The sequence below is a fragment of the Abramis brama genome, assembly GCF_963993115.1.
Source record: "Abramis brama genome assembly, chromosome: 20".
Lineage (NCBI taxonomy): Eukaryota > Metazoa > Chordata > Actinopteri > Cypriniformes > Leuciscidae > Abramis > Abramis brama.
Window position 1 is genome coordinate 25,153,035 of NC_139982.1, and position 21,810 is coordinate 25,174,844.

General features: G+C 38.8%; 1 protein-coding gene across 2 annotated transcripts in view; it reads left to right on the top strand.

The window, feature by feature from the left end:
- Positions 1 to 21,810, top strand: part of ntrk3a (neurotrophic tyrosine kinase, receptor, type 3a) — a gene marked incomplete at its 5' end in the record, with an annotated part of 210,137 nt that overhangs the window by 110,494 nt on the left and 77,833 nt on the right. For both annotated transcript variants that reach the window (XR_014603703.1, XM_084094591.1), the window contains one exon: positions 455 to 557. Coding sequence is in view for 1 of the 2 variants with exons in the window: in XM_084094591.1 (XP_083950717.1) it covers positions 455 to 557 (103 nt within the window). The remainder of the gene's footprint in view (positions 1 to 454; positions 558 to 21,810) is intronic.

A 21,810-nucleotide genomic window follows, 5' to 3' on the forward strand; every position in this document is an offset into this window, starting at 1 on the left:
TGTTTGTTGTTCCTACATTTTTTTCATAAATTTAGATTGAAAGTTGTCAGGATTTGTTCATGAAAAAATTCATACACCGTTTTCACACACAAATGCGTGCGCACACACTTAGTAAATGCTAACCATTACATTACACACTTTAATTACAAAGTCAAAATATACTGTGTGAATTTAACATGCAGCGTTAACACGTGACAACAATGTAGCATGCTAATGTTAGTTTTATCTTTCCATATTGAGTAGTATTACACAATTTTATTTTAATTAGTAGGTAGTAAACAGTTTATACTGTGCAGTGAGCTGTATGCTAGTTTTATGTTCTAAAAATGATCCTGTTTCACTTTAAACCTGCTAAAGCTAAGCTAAGCGCTAACTTGACTGTGCTGAAATCTTGCTCTCATTTCATATTTTGGTTCTTCAAATAAATTAAATGTTGTGTCTCCTGCTTCTCTAGGTGTCGATTGCGGTTGGCTTGGCTGGCTTTGCCTGCGTTCTCCTAGTCGTTATGTTTGTGCTAATCAACAAATATGGCAGACGTTCAAAGTTTGGCATGAAAGGTAAGCCAGTGTAAACTATTCAGCGGGAAACCTGGCATGTTGCTTTATTAGTGAATAAGTGTGGCATCAACTGACTATTTTTTTTGTACCAACACCCGTGGTTTGTATGAAGAAGAAAAATGATATGCTAATTATTATGCTTTCTATTTTAGCAGTTTGTTCTGACTCAAACTGTTGAGTTGAGCGTCTCTGGATATTTTACATTTTAAGCGTGTTCAGCTAGGCAATATCAGATTGTATTTTGCAAATGTTTATTTGTGGGAGTTCGAACGTGTATATACATTTTTAGTTGTTCGTTAAACTGAGCCACAATGGCTGTCGTGTTTACCGATTTCAAGAAATAATGAGCCTGATGGAGTTTCAGCCACGCTTTTAGTCCCTAAATAGGATTCATATGTCACTGTGCTGGATGGACCCTTGGGTTTGTCCGAGTTCCAAAGCCTATGCCTTGCTGGCGAGCAGTTAGAGGACGCCGTAGTTAGCCATCGCCTTGGTTACGTGCTGGGATGGCGGGATGCTAGGCTCAGTCATGCTTTCCTGATTCTCCAATGGGTTTGGCAGTGTTGTTGTTTTCCTCTCTCCTCTCAGAATCCTCCAAAGCGTGATCGGTTTGGCAACCCATGATGCATTTTGGCTACTTTTTTAGCCAGAGTAGTGGGAAACAACCCTGTTTTGTATCCCAGCTCTGACATAAAAACCAGAAATTTCACATTTTCCCCCTTGACACCTCAGTCATTGTAAATATGAGTCATCCAGACGTCATATAATGGCTTCGCAATGAACATTGCATGTGACATGTAGGCTCGTGTGGAACCATGCAACACCAATTACAATACAACCAACAAAATGCTCATGTATCAAAGGGATAATTAATGTGATGCTTTCAGTCCCTGGAGCCTCTTGCCATGTTATATTTTTCATTCAACATCAACTGGAATCTAATCATTGGCTCTGTCTGGTGGTAACGGTGTCAGGGTACCCATAAGTCCCTGCTACGGCACAGACAGAGCTCTAAATGAATGTGTGCGTGTTGGCTGACTCTTGCCTTGGCACAATGCCACGTTCATTGACTTTCTCCGTTGCACTTTGGTTCCCACGGGGACATTCTTTTTTTCCCCCCTCCTCTCTTTCTACAGTGTTTTACAACCGCTACCCTTGTCTCTTCTCTCCACCAATCCCTTTATACCCTCGAACCCTCTTCCGTCTGTTACCCCCCACTCTTGTTGACAGAAAGCGAGAACTCTCAATCCTTTTTTAACTAAGCTAATTAATTGGAGATTAAGCCGATAACTTAAACGGATGTGGAATTAAGCAAGAGAATGGAGGAGGGAGGAGAGCTCTGGATGGCGCTGGAAGAAGTCCGGCAGCCTGTTCCGGCTCGATCCGACTTGTTCCGGCTGTTTGGGTCTCCAGCAAATTACAGAAAGATGATTGTTGTGCTTTGGTTTGCTTGTACCCCGTTATTCAGACTCTAGAAAGAATGTATGAAAGAAAGAACATCCATATACTCTAGTAAAAGGCCTCTTTTACAAGAATTTATTGGGTAAATTCATGAGCTATGGCTTATTATTGGGAACTTGTGAATATTAGCTGGATAGTTTGCATTTAGCACTTTTTATATCCTTAAGTTGCTTAATTGTTGTGTAACAAACATTACAGCGAGTGCTATTGTGCTGATAGACATTATGTGTTTTTATATGTATTTTTTTTATCGTATGAAAACATATACAAGTATACAGGTTGTATGTGTTTTCAATACACATACACACATTCAAGAATTTTTGGTATGTGTCTTTCCGTTAAGTAGTCATGTCTTACTGACAAATACAGAGTTGTAGCCCATTAACCACTTTTAGCACCAATAATCGCAATAAGCTCTGTTTTTTGTTACTTTCGATAAGAAACAGTCTCATCTCTCAAATTCTGTCCATTTCATCACAAAATTCAGACAATAAATGCTGTTTTGACGCTCTTTGACGTGGCATGACAGATCGCTGTATAGACGCCCCATCTAAAGAGCGCGAGTGAACACTGTCATCTCTTCCTCTTAAATGCTAGTTACAGAATAAACATCAATGAACATCTGAAGGCATGTTGAAAGATACAGTACAACTTGCTTAAACGTATCTCGTGCAATCGCTCAACAATCAGTGTTTCAACCGCGGCGCGGAAAGATAGTCAATAAAACAGCCTGAAAACAGTGTCACATAGCATTTTATATTTATAATTATACTGTATTTATATTTGTATTTATATACACACACAAATTAACATTACACACATTATGATTTTTTTTGTTGTTGTTGAATAAATGCGTTTCACTTTTTAAAATTTTTAGCTTCTTGAAGGCACAGTTCCTGCATTCTGCTAAATGCTGCTATAGTATCAGACTTCGTTTCTTGGCCTTGTTTCTACTTCGGCCCTCAAGTCTGACCTCAGAGCCGTAATCGCCTGGGGATAAAATGTGGCCTTCTGTCACCCTATTCAGCGATTTTATTATTCCTTTATTCAAAATCAAACAGTAGTCCTTTCTGTCCGACTGTCTCGGCTGAGAGCTGTAGAAAAAGCTGTTTTTGCTCTGGTATTGAGACTTTACATGATTCTTTTGGTTCTCATCCAGTGCGATGAATGAGAGTTGTTCATATGAACTGAGGCGTAAATAATCTTAATCTACTCCTGTGGTGAGAGAAAGAAATTTGGTCCAGGGGACGCACAAAAGTCCTTTAAAAAACATTAGTATTTCTCTGAAGTACTTGTAGATCAAGCTGTTCAGGCAGAGAGTGCTTTTTGTCTCCATTTTTAGATGTTTTTGGTACATCACTTTCTATGTCTCCTCAAATGCTTCCTGTTGGAGACCAGAAGAGAGAGATATCTGAAGAGATCTTGGTCCAGTCTTTGTTCATCTGCAAGTGCTACCTGGCTCCACCAGCTCGATCTCTATAGCAGGACCGCAGGGTGTTTAAAGCACCCCGTCTCCTGATTCTTATTCCAGCCTGCATCTTACATCTGAGTTAAACTTTCTCTGAGGGCTCGCAGTGAGATCCCATTATTACCATCTTAAATCTGACAGCAGGGCTCTCACACAAATGGAAAATCTTTTTTTTTTCTCTCTTTAAAGTCCTTACATCTGAGAGAGAATATGTGTGTAAAATATATGTGTGTGTATGTGTGTGTGTATGAGAGATCTGTAGCTCCAGTGCCTGCATTCATCCTTCTGGTTCAATAAAATAGACAGCCGTAGTAGTTCTCCCCTCCCAGACTTCATTTCTGCGGATATGGAGCTCGACTTCAGGTTACTCGTGGCAGTCTATTTAAGCGACTCGGAGCTTATTGCTCATTAAAGAATAAGTGATCTGAAAACATCAATAGCACATCACACTTCCTCTGATTTACTTATATCTGATTGTTTTTGTCTTTTTTTTTTTTTTACTCTTTGGTGATGTTTTTTCCTCAAAGTCTTCCATGGTGTGCCAGTTAATTAAAAGTGTGTTTAAAACAGATGCCGTTCCACTTCACAGTAAAGAATGATTTACTTAACCCCAAAAGACCTCTTTTTACGAGTCTAAGTCATGAATTTATGAGCCATAGTTTATTATCTCTTGTAATGAATGATTTGGAAGTTCATCCTTGAGATGCTTAATTGTTGTGCAGCAATAATGGTAATGAGAGCTACAGAGATAGATAGATAGATAGATAGATAGATAGATAGATAGATAGATAGATAGATAGATAGATAGATAGATAGATAGATAGATAGATAGATAGATAGATAGATAGATAGATAGATAGATAGATAGATAGATAGATAGATAGATAGATAGATAGATAGATAGATCGATCGATAGATAGATCATGGGTTCTGTTACATTGGCGAGAAATAGTTCAAAGTGGTTTCTTCAGTTGTTTGGTCCCTTTTAAAACATGTTAGCATTTATGCTAACATCACTGAGATGCAAAGCAAGCCAAGTGCCTTCATCTCAAGCTTTAGTTGTTAGTTGTTGCAGAGATTAACCCATAGAAATCCTCCCTAGGTTGTTTCCTAGTTTCCTTTCCCTCATCTATAATGCTCCAGTGCATCTAATGAGAGATTGTGTGCTAGCAGGACCCTGATTAAACTCCAGCAAGGCTAGTGTGACACCAGTTGGATATTGTTCATTCTGGATTTTTACATCTAACGCGTAGCATGCTTGATTTATTTCTGTGTTGAGGTTTCAGGTTATAATTACCGATCTTTTTGAACAGCATAATGAAGAGGAGATGAGGAAAGAGGACCCATGTGCGACCTCATTTGTTCTCATTGACAAGGGTGGTAATCGGTGATCGATTATAGATGGCCAACCTGCAGTGGATACAGCCACCCGACACACACACACACACACACACACACACACACACACACACACACACACACACACACACACACACACACACACACACTCTTCAGCTTTCCTCAGTTCTGGCCTCGCTGTTTCACAGAAGTGATTTGATTCTGACCTCAGCAGGTGTAGTCTGCTGAGTTTGCTTTACTGTGAAATTTCCCATATAAAGCATTTTTTTTTTTTTTTTTTTTATGTTTCCGTCTTTGTAGCTGGAAATGACCCATTTTATTGTTGCACCGTCAAACAAATGTCTTTCTCTAGGTTCTCTCTTGAGCTTCTGTCTCCCTACTTTCTGTGTGTCTTCCTTCCTACTTTATTTTTCACCTTCCTTCCTCTTCCATTTTTTCTATCTTTCCCCTCCCTTCCTTTACCATTTTTTTCTATCTTTCCCATCCTTCCCCTTCCAATTTTGATATATCTTCCTTCCTTCCTTCCTTCCTTCCTTCCTTCCTCCCTCCCTCCCTCCCTCCCTCCTACTTTACTACTTTTTCTTTTTTCCTTCCTTCCTACTTGGAACTTTTCTGTATTCCTATGTTTTTTGTCTACTTCTTTCAATTCTTTTTTTTCTTTCTTTCTTTCATCCTTCCCTTCCTTTGTTCATTTTTCCTTCTTTTTTCCTTCCCAATTTTTTTGTTAATGTGCTTCCTACTTCCTTTATTGTTTCTTCTTTCTTTGTCTTCCTTCCTTCCTTCCTTCCTTCCTTCCTTCCTTCCTTCCTTCCTTCCTTCCTTCCATCCTTCCTTCCTTCCTTCCTTCCTTCCTTCCTTCCTTCCTTCCTTCCTTCCTTCCTTATTTTTTCCTTCCTTCCTACTTGGAACTTTTCTATATTCCTATGTTTTTTGTCTACTTCTTTCATTCCTTTTTTCTTTCTTTCTTTCATCCTTCCCTTCCTTTGTTCATTTCTTTCCTTCTTTTTTCCTTCCCGATTTTTTTTGTTAATGTGCTTCCTACTTCCTTTATTGTTTCTTCTTTCTTTGTCTTCCTTCCTTCCTTCCTTCCTTCCTTCCTTCCTTCCTTCCTTCCTTCCTTCCTTCCTTCCTCTCTTCCTTCCTTCCTCTCTTCCTTCCTTCCTTCCTTACTCTCTTCCTACTTTTTCTTTTTTCCTTCCTTCTCCCTTTCATTTTTCCATTTTTCTCCCATCCTCCTTCCTTACTACTTTCTTTTTTCCTTCCTTCCTTTTTTTTTTTTTTATGTTTCCGTCTTTGTAGCTGGAAATGACCCATTTTATTGTTGCACCGTCAAACAAATGTCTTTCTCTAGGTTCTCTCTTGAGCTTCTGTCTCCCTACTTTCTGTGTGTCTTCCTTCCTACTTTATTTTTCACCTTCCTTCCTCTTCCATTTTTTCTATCTTTCCCGTCCCTTCCATTACCATTTTTTTCTCTTTCCCATCCTTCCCCTTCCAATTTTGATATATCTTCCTTCCTTCCTTCCTTCCTTCCTTCCTTCCTTCCTTCCTTCCTTCCTTCCTTCCTTCCTTCCTTCCTTCCTCCCTCCCTCCTACTTTACTACTTTTTCTTTTTTCCTTCCTTCCTACTTGGAACTTTTCTGTATTCCTATGTTTTTTGTCTACTTCTTTCAATTCTTTTTTTTCTTTCTTTCTTTCATCCTTCCCTTCCTTTGTTCATTTTTTCCTTCTTTTTTCCTTCCCAATTTTTTTGTTAATGTGCTTCCTACTTCCTTTATTGTTTCTTCTTTCTTTGTCTTCCTTCCTTCCTTCCTTCCTTCCTTCCTTCCTTCCTTCCTTATTTTTTCCTTCCTTCCTACTTGGAACTTTTCTATATTCCTATGTTTTTTGTCTACTTCTTTCATTCCTTTTTTCTTTCTTTCTTTCATCCTTCCCTTCCTTTGTTCATTTCTTTCCTTCTTTTTTCCTTCCCGATTTTTTTTGTTAATGTGCTTCCTACTTCCTTTATTGTTTCTTCTTTCTTTGTCTTCCTTCCTTCCTTCCTTCCTTCCTTCCTTCCTTCCTTCCTTCCTTCCTTCCTCTCTTCCTTCCTTCCTCTCTTCCTTCCTTCCTTCCTTCCTTCCTTACTCTCTTCCTACTTTTTCTTTTTTCCTTCCTTCTCCCTTTCATTTTTCCATTTTTCTCCCATCCTCCTTCCTTACTACTTTCTTTTTTCCTTCCACCCTCCTAGTAACTTACTCTCTATCAGCTTTTGCGTTTTTTCCCCCTTCCCTCCTTTCTTTGTTTTCCTTCCTTTTTTCACTATAAACCTACTTGCATTTTGCACAAGCACATGAAAACTACTTGATTTATGGTTGCACAGTGGAGACTACAAAGACTACAGGTCTCATCCATTTGTTTGTGATTCTTGGTGGGCTTGGAACCACATTCATATTTTACTTGTGTCCATTTTTATCTGATGTAAAGAAACTGGCTGTGCTATTTCAGAGTTCAGCACCTTCCCTTTAGGGAATGCAGAGATTCATCTGGTGATATAACATCGGAAGAAGAAGAGGGGAAGAAGAGGCTTTTAAAACAAAAAGAACAGGACAAGAGAACAAATGATTCTATTAAGCATCCACTGCTTGTCGTCCTTCAACGATAGATTCCCTGCCAAAAGGGCGAATGGAATAAAATTCTTTTTTTTTTTTACCTCTTAGCAGTGGCCTTGTATCTAAATACAATCTCATTCTTTGCCCAGGAAGCTTTAGGTGATGCTTAACTTTGAAACAGGACAACATAACAATATTAGCATTATGAAATTATAAAGCAAAGGCAATGTTTTCAATTTTTCCAGAGCACTGAGTGTGATGTGCTTGGCTTTTCTTTAGAATAAAGGTTAAACAAGAATGTACTAATATATATATATATATATATATATATATATATATATATATATATATATACACACACACACTTTGTGTCAGCGTGTGGTCGCAGCAGTGATACAAAAAAAAGGTAGGATCTAAATGCAACAATTATTTAATGGGACACAAATTAAAAATAACAAAATACTCAGAATACTAGAACAACTCGAACAGAACAACCAAACAATATCTGACCAGGACAGACAATAAACAGAAAGAAACACAGGGCTTAAATAACCAGGCAAACTAATCAATGAAATTGGACAACTACACACAATCAATGAAAAACAATGGAAACAAACTGGAAACTGAACTAAACGTGCAAAACCCACCCAAAACAGAAACAGATGATCTCTTACACTTTGCACTATTTCTCTACAACATGGTCACTAAAGACATTCTGAAGTTTTTACTCTATATAATTAGTAATTAAAACTACTAGCATTTACATTTGCATAGGTTTGTCACAGGTTTAGTTGACTCCATTGGACTATTCGGGTGCAAAAAGCAATGCTATGGCCTGCACCTGGGTACCAATACTTGCTCCATTTTTAATCAGTGGTGGCTTGTTTTTACTTTACTTTACATGCTGGCTTTGAAGAGAGCATCATGGGACTAATTGTGCCGGACTACTTAAAAATCAAGATCAATAACACACAACATTCAATCCACTGCCATCTCTACCTGCCGCTTAGCTGGCTTACAGAATCGGGATCTCACTCTCTCCACAGTTGATTGGAGTTGCCAGTGATGGCCTGAACTGCACTGTCATTTGTCACTGTCCATTTTTCCGCGGTGTCTACCTCTACCTCCCATGACCCCCGCCGCATGAGAGCAGGCACCTGCACTCCGAGAACCGGCATCCACGTGTCAGTCAGTGAACTGCTGGGGCGGGGCCTGACAGGCATCGTATTAAACTCTGACACTCACACCACGACTCTCTCCCGTCTCCTCTGTGACTAACCAACCGCTTTCAGCCCTGAGCACCTCCACCCTGTCCGCTCCGGTCGCCTTCAGTCTATCCCGGGCTCTGTCACCCTGACACTTTCCGTTCAGCTTCCTGGTGCTGGGTGCACTCTCTTCCCCTTCCCCCACACCCACCTTCCCAAACGTCTGTCACAGGGGTTTTTCCTTTCCTTTGTGCACCATTACCTGTGTAGCGCCGAAGGGCGATTAGCACACACCAGTGAAACAAAGTATATCACTCCTGACTGGCTCTCAGCCATGGAACCAGAGGAGGGAGGAGCAGCACTGCTCAGAGTGCTCATGTAGTCCTCTATTCTGATGAAAGTATAAAGAACCACAAGGATTTCACGGGTTTACGTACACACTAAAAAATGCTGGGTTGTTTCAACCCAAATTTGGGTCAAATATGGACAAACCCAGCCGTTGGGTTAATTTTTTTGATGACATTTTTTAACACAACGGTTCGTCCATATTTGACACAAAATGTGGGTTAAAACAACCCTGCATTTTTTTTAGAATGTATGTTATTTGAAAAGTTTATTTAATACTTTTGGTTTTAATTTATGAATATTTTCAATTTGATCATTGAAAATTATAATATTAACCCTCTGAGGTTGGCAATCACGCCGGCGTGATCTGCTCGCTTTTTTCCTTATCAGTTGAATTGAGACCCGAAATACTCTTTTGACTTTGATTTTACAAACAAGTTTCATACATCAATCGATTCTGTTAAATGTGTATTATTTTTGTGTATACTCACAATAGAAACAAAGTGTTGTGCTTTTTGCCAAATAAAGAAAAATAAACACGAAGCGAGTTCTGCCTTCTCTCTGTCAGTGTAGTCCATTCTGAAACGCGTCCGAAAATGAACAATAACTCAGCGAATACTCAGTCAAAACATCCCAAGGGCCCCAAAAACACCTTAGACCCCAGAGGGTTAATTGCCACTAATTTGTGTATTGTTTATTTCTATTATATTCAAAGAATCCTAAAAAAAAATGTATCTCAGTTTCTACAAAAATATTGAGTAACAAAAACATTTTCAACATTTGACAATAATAAGAACCATTATTAATAATTGAGTACCAATAATAACTGAGCACCAAATCAGCATATTATAATTATTTCTGAAGGATCATGTGACACTGAAGTAATGATGCTAAAAATACAGCTTTGCCATCACAGGAATAAATTACATTTTAAAATATATAAAAATAGAAAACAGTTACTTGTAATAATATTTCACAATATTGTTGTTTACTGTATTTAAAAAAAATCTTAATTTTTGGCCTGTACTGTATATGAAATAAACATATGTGAATGTATATAGACTGTGTGTGTGCGCGTGTGTGTATAATATACTTGTATAAAATTGTTTTGCTTATTTATAAGGCATTCATATTGTTTTGGCAGCCACCTTAATGCAGTTTAATGGCCATCTACTGTATATTTAACAGCCTATTAAAGATTGAAATGCCTTTATATCATATTTTAAAATCAATGAACATGTCATAGTGGCTAAACAAATACATAATCCATGTTTTATTCAATAGAATGCAAACAGGAGGGATTTATCTACCCAGACGTACCGGTCAGCTAGCCAACATTGATAGCATGCTGCCAAGAATCTATGTATTAAACTAGACATGTCCTGTTTTATACATCACTGCGAAAAGCTCCTCAAAGCCAGATGTACATTTGTACGAAACAAGAAAAAATTCTGCATTCAGATCAACTTCTTTTCTATCTCTATGTGCAGGGCTTAAGAAGGAGAAAATGGCACTGTTTTCCATCGCCCACAGGCCTCGTTCCCATCTGCCACTGTTTCTTTGCTCTGAAACAAAACAGGAGCCCCTCAGACCCTTTTATTTATTTACTGTATGGCAGTTAAAGATAGATGAGAAGAACCCTGGAGAATCTGGCTCCCCTCCACTGTCACTGTCCTAGAAATAGAACAGAGCGATGAAGGGGCAGAGCCTTCATAATCGCTGCAGTATCAAAGACAGGACCCTAATGAAAAGAAGGCCGACCGAGGAGGCTTATGGGACTCCTCGGGCAAGCTACTCCATCTGAGCTTCTGCCAGGGTCGTCCTGGGAATGTGTTGACTTTCGCAGGGCTTGAATGCTTGTTACATCTTAGTACATCCATACAACAACAAAACAGATTTGGAACATTGATGGATGCCAACTGTGGCGGGTTTTTTCGACCCCATTAGAAATTCACAGACGAGGGAATTGCATCAGCAGTTGCAAAGTACATTTCCAAGACTATTTACTATTCTACCAATTAGCGATGTAGTTTGTTAGTAGTAAATTGATCTGTCCTAAACTGTGTTAGAAAATACTGTTGGAAATTTTGAAACCATATCCGTACCGACAGGGCCAGACCGGCAAAGAATGGAATGGTTAAGAAACGAGAACGGTTTGGCTCAACAGAGGAAAAGCGGCTTTTGATTCATTCTAGTGAATCGGTTCATCCTAAAGGTCTACTTTCTCATTTGTGGCACATGAAAGATTGATTCATTGAAGTGAATTGGTTTGTTCTACATGGTTCTCTCTTTCATGTGTTGGAATGTTTGATTCATACTAGTGAATCGTTTTGTTGTAGATGGTGCTCCCTCTTACCTAAACTGTTGGAATGTTTGATTCATTCTGGTGAATCAGTTTGCTCTAAATGGTCCCCTCTCTCACCAAATAGTGTTGGAATGTTTGATTCATTCTAGGGAATCGGTTCATCCTAAAGGTCATTTTTCTCATTTGCAGCACAGGAAAGGTTGATTTATTTAAATGAATCAATTCATTCTAAGCAGTCCTCTCTCTTTCATTCTATTTGCAGTATTTGATTAATTGATTTAAGTCCCTGTACTATATTGTGACTTGATTATGTAAATAGGATGTTTTTGTTGTATTTAGTATACATTTACCTGTTCAAGTTTGATACTATCACCTTAAAGTTCCTCTGTTCAAAACTGCTAAATGTTTTTGTGCAAGTACAAATGATTAAATTATAAATTATATAAGTAAGCAATAAGGTACGAGAGGCTGTGCTGTATCGTGAATAAGTAACAGCTGAAGGGCGTTCGCGTCGTGCCTGCAACCCCTTCAGCCGTTACTTATTCACGATACAGCACTTGTCTCGAGTACCTTATTGCTTTTATAAAACGGTTACCACACAATACAACTATTAAAGCCGAAAAACATGTATCTATGCAACTTTTATGAAGTAAAATCACTAAAAGCCTTCCTTCCGCTGGAAAAAATAGTCCCTGACCGTAAACAGCAACAAAAGTTACATACATTATTTCGCCAATAGATGGCGGCAAAGACCGTCTTTATGAGTGAGTCAGTCAATAGAGAAGACTTTTACATTGAAAGGAATCAAATTTGTGAACACGGAGAAGGAAAAACCCCTTAACTGTTAAAAGGACAAGATATCGCAGCAGACATTCAAACGGATTTTTTTATTATTATGAATATGACTGACCTGAAGGAAAATGCTATATCTACTGTAAATGCAGGTACACTCGCTTACTCGATCTCTCACAATACTCTACTATAGCTTCAATGAACAATATCAATGAGATCAAATGTGTTTAAGTTACTAAGAGTGGTTGCTAGGGGTGTTGTGTAGTGATACATAGAACAGTTGGGTGAAGCGGTCATAGCCGTGTTTTATCGTGAATAAAGCACAGCTATTGACCAATCAGAATCAAGGATTGGAACTAACCGTTTTATAATTTTATATATTGTTATAGTTCTTTTTAAAAATAGGCTAAGTTCTACATAAGTAGCTGCTACAAAACAGTAGCTTGACTAAATGGTGATTTTAGCTTAGCATGCTACACTTTCAAACTAGCTTCTCCAACACTGTTAATTATTTAGTTGAACTCAAAGCATGACATTGATTTTCATTTCAAACTAATTTAGTTTGGCTCAAAGAATTATGTTTTAAAAAGTCAAGGCCCAAGGCGGGCTTAAGATTTGCAGTGTCGCTAGGCTTCGAATGGCCATGCGTGAAGAGTTGCACCCAAATATATGGGCATAAAACAGGCTGTTCTACTCGCTCCCCTAAGGAAAGCAGTCTTTAGCAAATGCTCATTAGCATTTTAATTGGATGCTTAAAGATATACATAATTATAAGTTCCCTCACAGAAAAGTGAATGTTTAAGTACTGTCTTGTAGTGCTAAACGGCTGTATACCCACTTGTACTTAGGCGATCAGTGTTCCCTGGTGCTATATGTAAAGTTGAAGCTGAGTCAGGAACAGGTAGTTGGGACAGATGAATGGCCTTGGAAATTCAGCACATTTTTGCAATGCTAAAATGTAGTGGATAATGAGGCACTTGAGTTTACTTATGGTGTAAGCAGTGTGGCTGCTGCATTTGATATGCTGTTTGTCATAATTTGTGGTTGTTGTTTTTTTGCCTGCATCAAGCATGTTTTTCTTTTCTCAGCATGCAGATAAGTAAACAGTTTTTCCTTGCTGTTTTTGTTACAGCATAACTATGTATTGTGTATGTATATAATGATTTTTGGCATGTTTATATATACACACACACATACATTATAGTTATTGTTGTTTTTTGTGCACATTTCAGACAGACTGTCAATTTGTTCATTAGTGGTAGGGATTTTTCAGCGACCCTTTCTACAGATTACATTATTACAAGTGTCAATGAATCTTTTTTTAGCGAGTCATTTGAAGCATTCACTCAGCTGATTCATTCAAAAACACTGAATCAACAAGTGGCTGTCTTTGATTGAGTCACTGAATCATTCATTCGTCCTATTTGTTCAAAGTCACTGATTCATTCGGTAACACCACTACTGTGGATTAATTCTGCTGTGTCTTTGTCTATTTATTTTCAAAAATAGTTTCAAGCAAAGTAATGTACAATATTGTGTTAAGTTACTTTTTTAATCCACAAATAGAGCTGCAACTATGACATATGAGCCATGAAGTTTTCTTGGCACCGCAGTGACATGCGACTATATAAAAGTGGCTCTGTTGATGTCTGGTCCCACATTGACGAGGTAAAAGCCTCAGATGGTTTCAAAATCCTGTGACAGTGACAGTTAAAATGGTAGATCCTTGGCCAGAGACGTTTCTTCTTATGTAGAGAGATCTGATGGTGAGCTTTGTTCAGCCCTGCTTTAGGAAGCTTCAAACAGGCAGGCCTGTAGCAAACCAAAATAATCCACAGTCCTCAGCTGTCAAGACAGCAGGCTAATTGGTGAATATCTCAAGCTTGGCTAATGTCTGACTGTTGTTTAAAGAAGAAAAAGGGGTGGGACTTCCCTCATAAGGAAGTTCAATGGCTGCTTTGATGGTGTGTTTATGCTAGTTCTCTGCAGGCCGCTCGGTTCCTTGTACATGGTGCCGCTTCGCAGCAGACCAGTGATGAGGGGGCACATGGGAAATTTAGGAGAAATGTCTGATGAAACTAATTACGCTATATTCAAAGGAACTTCCGCATGTTGGATTGGTCTGTGCATTTGCTTTTTTTGGGGGAAACTTTCAGACAGCTCCCCTCAGTTAGAGCTAATGCTGTTTCATCATGTACGGTAATGAAAGTGTTTGGCTGTGCAGCGAGGTTGAAAGTTTTTTTGAAACTTGAGAGTTGATTTCTGTAGTATTTAATGATATTCAGCTGATAACACAAGTATATCTTATGTTCACTCTTACCTCAGGCAAAAACATTGACAACTAAACCAAGAGAGTAACATGAGGGATGTCCATTACTATGTCTAACCTGCTTAACATTTCCAGCAATTAATATTTAATATACGATAGATAGATAGATAGATAGATAGATAGATAGATAGATAGATAGATAGATAGAAAGAAAGAAAGAAAGAAAGATAGATAGATAGATAGATAGATAGATAGATAGATAGATAGATAGATAGATAGATAGATAGATAGATAGATAGATAGATAGATAGATTCAGAAATGCCAATTCAGGAACAGAAATTGTCTGTTTTCGTTTCGTGTCTTTCAATAACATCTTTCCAACTCCATCCTTTTGAAGTAGCAACAGCAGAGAAGTGTGCAGAGTTTTCTGCCATCATCAGTATATTTTAGCTGCAGTGTTTTCATCAGTGTGTGTAGATGCCCTCAGGTTGGAGTTCAGTTCTCCAGTGACTGGCCTGCGCACTGGGCCGGTGTCCTCATTGAATGGGGCCTCTGGATGGTTCTTTCCCTGGGGCTCCTCGCAAATGAGAACTCCGGCTTCTTAATGTTTCATGAGGAGATCTTTCAATTTTTAACTAGCTGGGAATAATTGTTGTGTAATCACAAGCCGTTTTCCTTAATTATTAATTTGTGAAGTTCAAGAGAGGAGCTGGTGAAGAAAGGGATGGAGGGCAGGAAAAAATAGAGGGATAGAAAAAGTGGCAATTTCGGGTTGATGGATAAGGATAAATGAATCCACTGAGAGCCACTTTCTGTGCTCTGCCTTCAGTTCACAGCTCTGTCTTTAATGGCCCCCAGCCAGCCAGGGGGCCGTTAACTTTTTTTTGCTGTATTTTTAAACCTGGCGAGGAATTATGGACTTTTCCCGTTATTGGATTTCCTATTAAAGCTTGACACTGCAGGTTGTCAATGAGCAAAGATTCCTAACCATTCTTTATGGGGACACTAAGCTATCTCTGGGGTAAAAGTGGTGGCTCCAGCCATGTGTGCATGATGTTTACTAATTGGGTCTTAAACTAAGGTTTTAGATCTTCTTCTTAAAGTAAGATAGAGCAAAAAGCTACAATCTAAATAAAGCATATCCTTTGAAAGTCAACATGTTCTTGTTTTGGCATTGACCCTTGTTGTATCACATCAACCTATTTTCTGCAGAAAAGGCCCACTTGCTATTGCACGTGAGTAGGTGAAAACATTCTCCATATAAAACCGTCATTTACCAAATAATTTACTTATGGTTTGTGATGTAGTTGCTGTCAGATCCAATACAGTTGGCTGCTTCATCTTTGAACAAAAGTTTCTTTGCGAACTCTGATACACTGTCTCGTTTACAAAACAAAATGCTCTCATAAACATTATCCAACGTGATCCAGGATGCCGTTAAAATAAACCATCTACTTGTTTCCGACACTGGGATCCTTCTGAAGTCTGTACAGAGACGCAAAAGAGCTGTTTAAACTGGACGCTTTAAAGCGAATGTTCTTTCTCTCTTCCATTTGTCCTGTTGTCGACAGACTCAAGTTCGTGGAGCATGTCAGAAACTGAACGTGCATCTGTATACTGTATCCAGAGTTGAGAGCCTCAGTGATTATAATGGGTTCTATTTGCTTTTCGATGCAACGCTCACATCCAGTGTAGGTGAATGTCAGCCGCTAAGCAACTGAATGCCAGTAGCTGGGGCCTGGTGGGATGATGTATATCTATTTGTAGATATCTATTAATGTATTGCTCTGGAGACTCTGGATGCAAATGTATTTGCCTGTGTAACATCACAGCCATTGTTTTTGGAGCTTGATTAAATAAATGCTTTGTTTATAATGAGGAGGACGTTTTAAGATATGACACTTGCAGGATATTTTAATGGTACAAAGACCTCTTATATGTCATAAAATGTCTCAAGCCATGACCCCTTTAATATTCTAGACTAGAAGCCCATACAAACGTAACTGGTGCCAAGGAATTGTAACAAGAATGTTTGTTTACTACAGTATTTTGTAGCTATCAAGGTACAAGAGGAGCTAAAGTGGTTCCTCACAGTTACACTTGATGCTCAGGGGAAAATTACAAGTGATACCATAGCATGAAACCTTTGAGAGCTATCCACACCATGCTAGCTGCTTCTGGAACCGAGTTGCAATAATGGCGTGGACTCAGGCTGGTCTTTGCAGATGCAGTTGGGGGGACAGTTTCTGGTCCAAGCATGAGCTGTGCTTGTGGAAAAACACCTGTGCTTTCCCTCTCTCTAATGGGCTAGCTGGCACACATTTGAAGGACCTAGCCTCTTGTCAGCAATTAGACACCTGTGCGGCTGTGCATAGGCATGCAAAGAACGTACACGATTTGCAGACGTTCCATTTAGCCGGATTCACGCGGCATCTTTTGTACAACACATTCTGTTGCTTCCATGAGAGGTCACATATGCTTCGTTCCTTGGGGAACGTTAGCCTAACTAGCCTTGTGTGGTTCCAATATGCGATTTCTATATAATGTCAAACACATCTCTAGTACAGCTGCCAAAATCCAAAGCAATCCCATATGCTGTAACTGGAGCAGTTGCAGATTAACCTTGTTGCAGTTGATTTAAATGGTTTGCATTTTAGATGTGGAATTTGAGAAGCCCCTAAGTGCTTCTTCACGGCCCGCCAGCAGACCACATTGGAGCAGTTTCCTCTCGCCACGTCATGCATTCATTTAATCTAGAAGGCTGTGGGGACAAAGTGGATAATACCTTAACTAAAGAGCCTTTTAAATTGAAATCTCGGTAATTAAGTGCTTTTGTTTTGGCATTGTTTGTCGCATTTATTGCTGCTTGCCATTGTTCGCATGCTCTCCATTTAGCCTGTGTTAAAACATGCAGAATATTTAGTCTGATAATGGAGTTTTGACAATGCAGCAGTAGAACTGTAACATTGCATTTAAATGGCTGTTGGCATCAAGAGATGCTGGATATTTAGCAGGGCTTGCTAAGTCTTGCTATTTCTCTTACTTTACACGGTATAGCCTGGTTTCACAAACAGGGCTTAGATTAAGCCAAGATTAGGCCTTAATTAAATTAGGACATTTAAATAGCTTTTATAAATGTGCCTTAGAAAAAAACAAAAACATTACTGGTGTGCATCTTGAGACAAAACAATGGCACTGACATATTTTAATATGTCAGTGCAAGTTGCTTTCAGTTAAAACAGCTCAAACATGCATTTTAGTCTGTGACTTGTATAAGACTTGTCTGTGAAATCAGGGGATGGTGGGCTATGAAGTAAGTGATCAGGCTTTTTTTTTTTTTTTTTGAATGGTGTATTTTGTCTTTCTACATTTGTCAATCTATCAATGCCAAAAAATACTCCATTACATGGACAAAAACAGTTGAAACAAAGCTTCTATTGTGATCATTTCTGAATAAACTATCCATTTAATTTGTCCGCACGGCAATTCCAACAGCTTCCTCTCGTCCCAGCTGGAGGCATCCCTCTCTAGGTGTCATAAATTTGACGTGCATCAGTTTGCAGGAGTGGCAGGTGAAATAATGTGTGTGAGAAATTCTCGTATTGATTTCGCAACGGTCAAAGTTGGAAGGTCACCAATCATTTTTGGCTGTGACAAGCAGTATCTGTCCACCTGTCTCCAGTGAACGAGTTAGGGACCTCAGGGCACCTGGACTGCAGCAATGAAATCAGAAAACAACTCTGGATCAGTGACATTACCACACACACACAGACTCACACAGCATTTACTTCGTTAGTTTTGTGAGCTAAATCAATAGCTTTCAACTAGCCTTGTTCATACTCTTTGTCTAATAAAATTCAGGCAAAATGATGCCTCTCCTCCATCTCTCTGGGCTATTTACCTACTTACCGGGGGAATACGTCTTGCCTAATTCCCGTCTTAACTCTCCTGTGGTATCAGGACTAGCAGACGGGCAAAACAAGCCCATCATTCTTTCAGGCAATCACATCCTATAAATAAATGGGCGGCAATTAGAATGAGAAATGTGTGTGTGCACAGCGTTCCCTCAGTTCCCTCTGAGATAGCTGTCACTTTGTGGTCTACTTTCACCGTCATAGTGTTTTTTAAAGTCCCACTCTCGCGTACATGTGATACCCGGAGCTTTGTGAAGCTGGCTGTTTGATGAAACTTCGTTTTTTTCGGAAGACACCTTAAGATTATGAAAAAAGGAAAGGTTCTTTAGGACAGCTAAGAAAAAAAATGAATCAGCTTTAGGAAAGATAATTGCCTGTCAATCATGTTTTATACAGAATGAGGCCATTTCAAATAAGGATTCTGGATCCGGGAGACTGTTGCTTTTTCGTGGGTGTGTGGGTCCACGTGGATCCATACAGGACGCATCACTGTTCATCAATGTCATCTATTCCCATCGATACTCAGAAACAACCAGAAAAAGGTGTTCAGGCAACGTGTGCCATTCACATACTATAGTTTCACTCTCATTTACCAGGTACCCAAGGTCTTGGTTGTAGTTTTTATATATGTATGTATATATATATATATATATATATATATATATATATATATATATATATATATATATATATATAATTATTTTTTTTTTATTTTTTTTTTTATTAAATAGACTGATAAGCAAAAGTTCTGACTTAAAAAAGTTCTGAACAGTCTTTGAAAAAAAAAATTTTTGACTAACTTGTAAGACTAGTCTTAGCGGTTTATGCAACCGGCCCCTGGTTTGCGTAGCGTTCACACTGTCGTTTTTAAGACCGAATCTAAAGATACAAAATAACAACAACAAAAAATGGCGTTTATGTCAAATACTGTACATTGTTACATGAGAGCACACACTTTAAAAAGATGTCTCAACTTTATAGTACAGTATTATACTTTTGAATGCAACCGTTTGTAAGTGTTCAGGCTCTCTCTCATGGCAAAACGAGTGAAAAATCCATTATATTTACATTGTAGGAGATAAATAATTTCAAAACTGTTTTGACTTGGACCAGTAAGAAACCACCTAGCAACCTCCCAGAACACTTTGGCAACCATATAAGCAACATTCCAATATAACTTAGAAGAGCAACCTTCCCTAACACCTTCGCATCATGCTAGTTTTATTCTTGATATTTTTGTACACTGTCCAACACATTTTTTCACATTCCTTTCTCTTCAAACTTAAAAAAAACTTTCTCCTTCTATTGATCTTGGTGTTGCCAGTATTTTGTGTTTTTTTTCCTTCCTCTTTGCTGTTTTCCTGCTCTGCCAGGGACAGATCGTGTCGATTTTAAATCATTGAGCTTGATAATTGGCTTCAATTGTACAAGTCATTTACAAACTCAAGGAACCTTGATGAGCAAATGTTGCCAATTAGCCCAGGATGCAAATGAGCCAAGACAAGTGCAGGAAGTACATCCTGCTTCCCATTGTGAAGGGAGGGAAACGCTCTCTCGTGGCTGTTTGAAGGACCTAATTTCCAAAAGAGCCCTTCTTGGTTAGAGAAAGGGGGAACGTTGAGGAAGAGATGAAGCCAAACGTGTGACACTGACTCTAGAGGACAGCCGTGGAGCAAATCTGATTAAGACTCTATCTGTGGAACATCACAAAACGGCATCAAACTGAAGTGTGAAATGAAAGCTGAAGATGTGGGGTTGTAGTGTTTAAAGAGTTGTTCTGTTTTTCTGTTAGCGCTTAATCAGAGTCTGAGACCAATTGGAGTCGAGCTGTACATTTTAAGAGAACGTATAGATGTTACAGACATTAAGGGTTATAAATTAAAATTTAAAGGTGCTGTATGTGAGTTTTTGACTGTAATAAACCATAAAAATACCATAATATGTTTGCAGATATTTAGGAAACACGCTGAGACTTACACACTGTAAGTTTATTTATAGATTTATGATGAGTTGATATCGCATTTTAATATGCTCCCGTTCATAGAGTTTTTTAGATGGGTGTGGAGGCTTTTTAGGTCGGGTAGAATCTGCGATCTCTGACACTCTGGATTCCATGGCTGCAATTTGCTGTGTTTGCAACTAACTGGCAACCTGTGGTGGCGAAATACTACTGGGTAAATTGGCAACGTGCGGTATCGCACAGACCAGAACAAAAACAGACATTATGACATGGAACGTACATTTCAAAGTAAAATAACTGGCTGTAGAAGTGTTTTTCAGAGAAACGAGTATGTGAACTCCTCGCATTCAATTGACAATTGCGCTCGTTCCTGTTGCGTGTCCTCAATCTGGCAACCCGCGTGAGCGTCGAGTCTGCGGATGAGGGGGTGGGGGAAACAACTCTCTCCAGTATTTTGAATTTGGACTGCAGTACCCATTTTAACCGCTTTAATGCTTGTTGTAGCTGTACAATGACAAAAAAGGGAGAGGAAGAAACTAGCATGATGCTAGTCACTAGGTTAAAGCAGGATGAGAACCCTGCGGTGGCACCTACATGTGTTGTTTTTACACACAGCGGTGCCGTCTGGATAAACACGTCGCAGACAGTCATGCGGAAAAGGAACGTTTCGAGCATAGGGAGGATGATGAGAAATAGGGAGGCGGTAATTAGCACAGAGACTCGAGACTTTGAGAGAGTAAGGCAGATTTATGATTTATTTATTTTTCTTCCTTTCCTGAGGTCATTTTCACCTCAAAATCAGACGAAGTAAGTTTCTTTTTAATAATTGATAATTAATTTCCCTTACATTTCTCAGTACTGTATTACGTCTAGAATTTTTTTGGACTTTTTATTCTCAATGAATCATTGATAGTTTAGATTCTCAGTATTATAATACTGTTGTTTTTTTGTTTGTTTTTTTTTATCTTTTTTTGTTATGTTTCTTGACACAGCTACTGCCTCAAACAATGGAGCGAGTTTAGGGGCGAGACTTTCTATAAATACAATCAAAGGCCAATAGGGGGAGTGCTTGTAAAACATGGTTCTCTTCAGTCATTTTTGGACTTTCTTGGACATCTTTAGAACTTTTTACTTCATCAGAATGGTATGAAACTTAGTAAAGGTTTTTGCACTCGCTAATGTGAACACACACAAAACAACATTATCAAAATAAAGTACAGTACATTAATTTCATTAAAAAAAATCTGTCATTTTTGACCGCCACAGGAGGGTTAAATCAATATTTTTGCAAGATACCTTTATTTTAAATGCGCTTTGTACAAGCACGCTTCAGAAACCCTCCACCTTCCCCAGCTCCACCTGTATAGATCTGCTACGGGGGTTATTTCATGGATGTTATATGTGTAGCAGCAGCAGTGTGTCTTACATGCTCACATCAATATCTGTGAATGTATTGGCAGTAGCAAGTCTTGGTTGTTGCTCTGCAGCACCGTAGCAAATCTATTCAGCCAAGACCAAATACATTAACATTGCCATATCTAGGGCTGGGTACCGAGTTCGATACTTTTTAGGTACCGACCGAATTG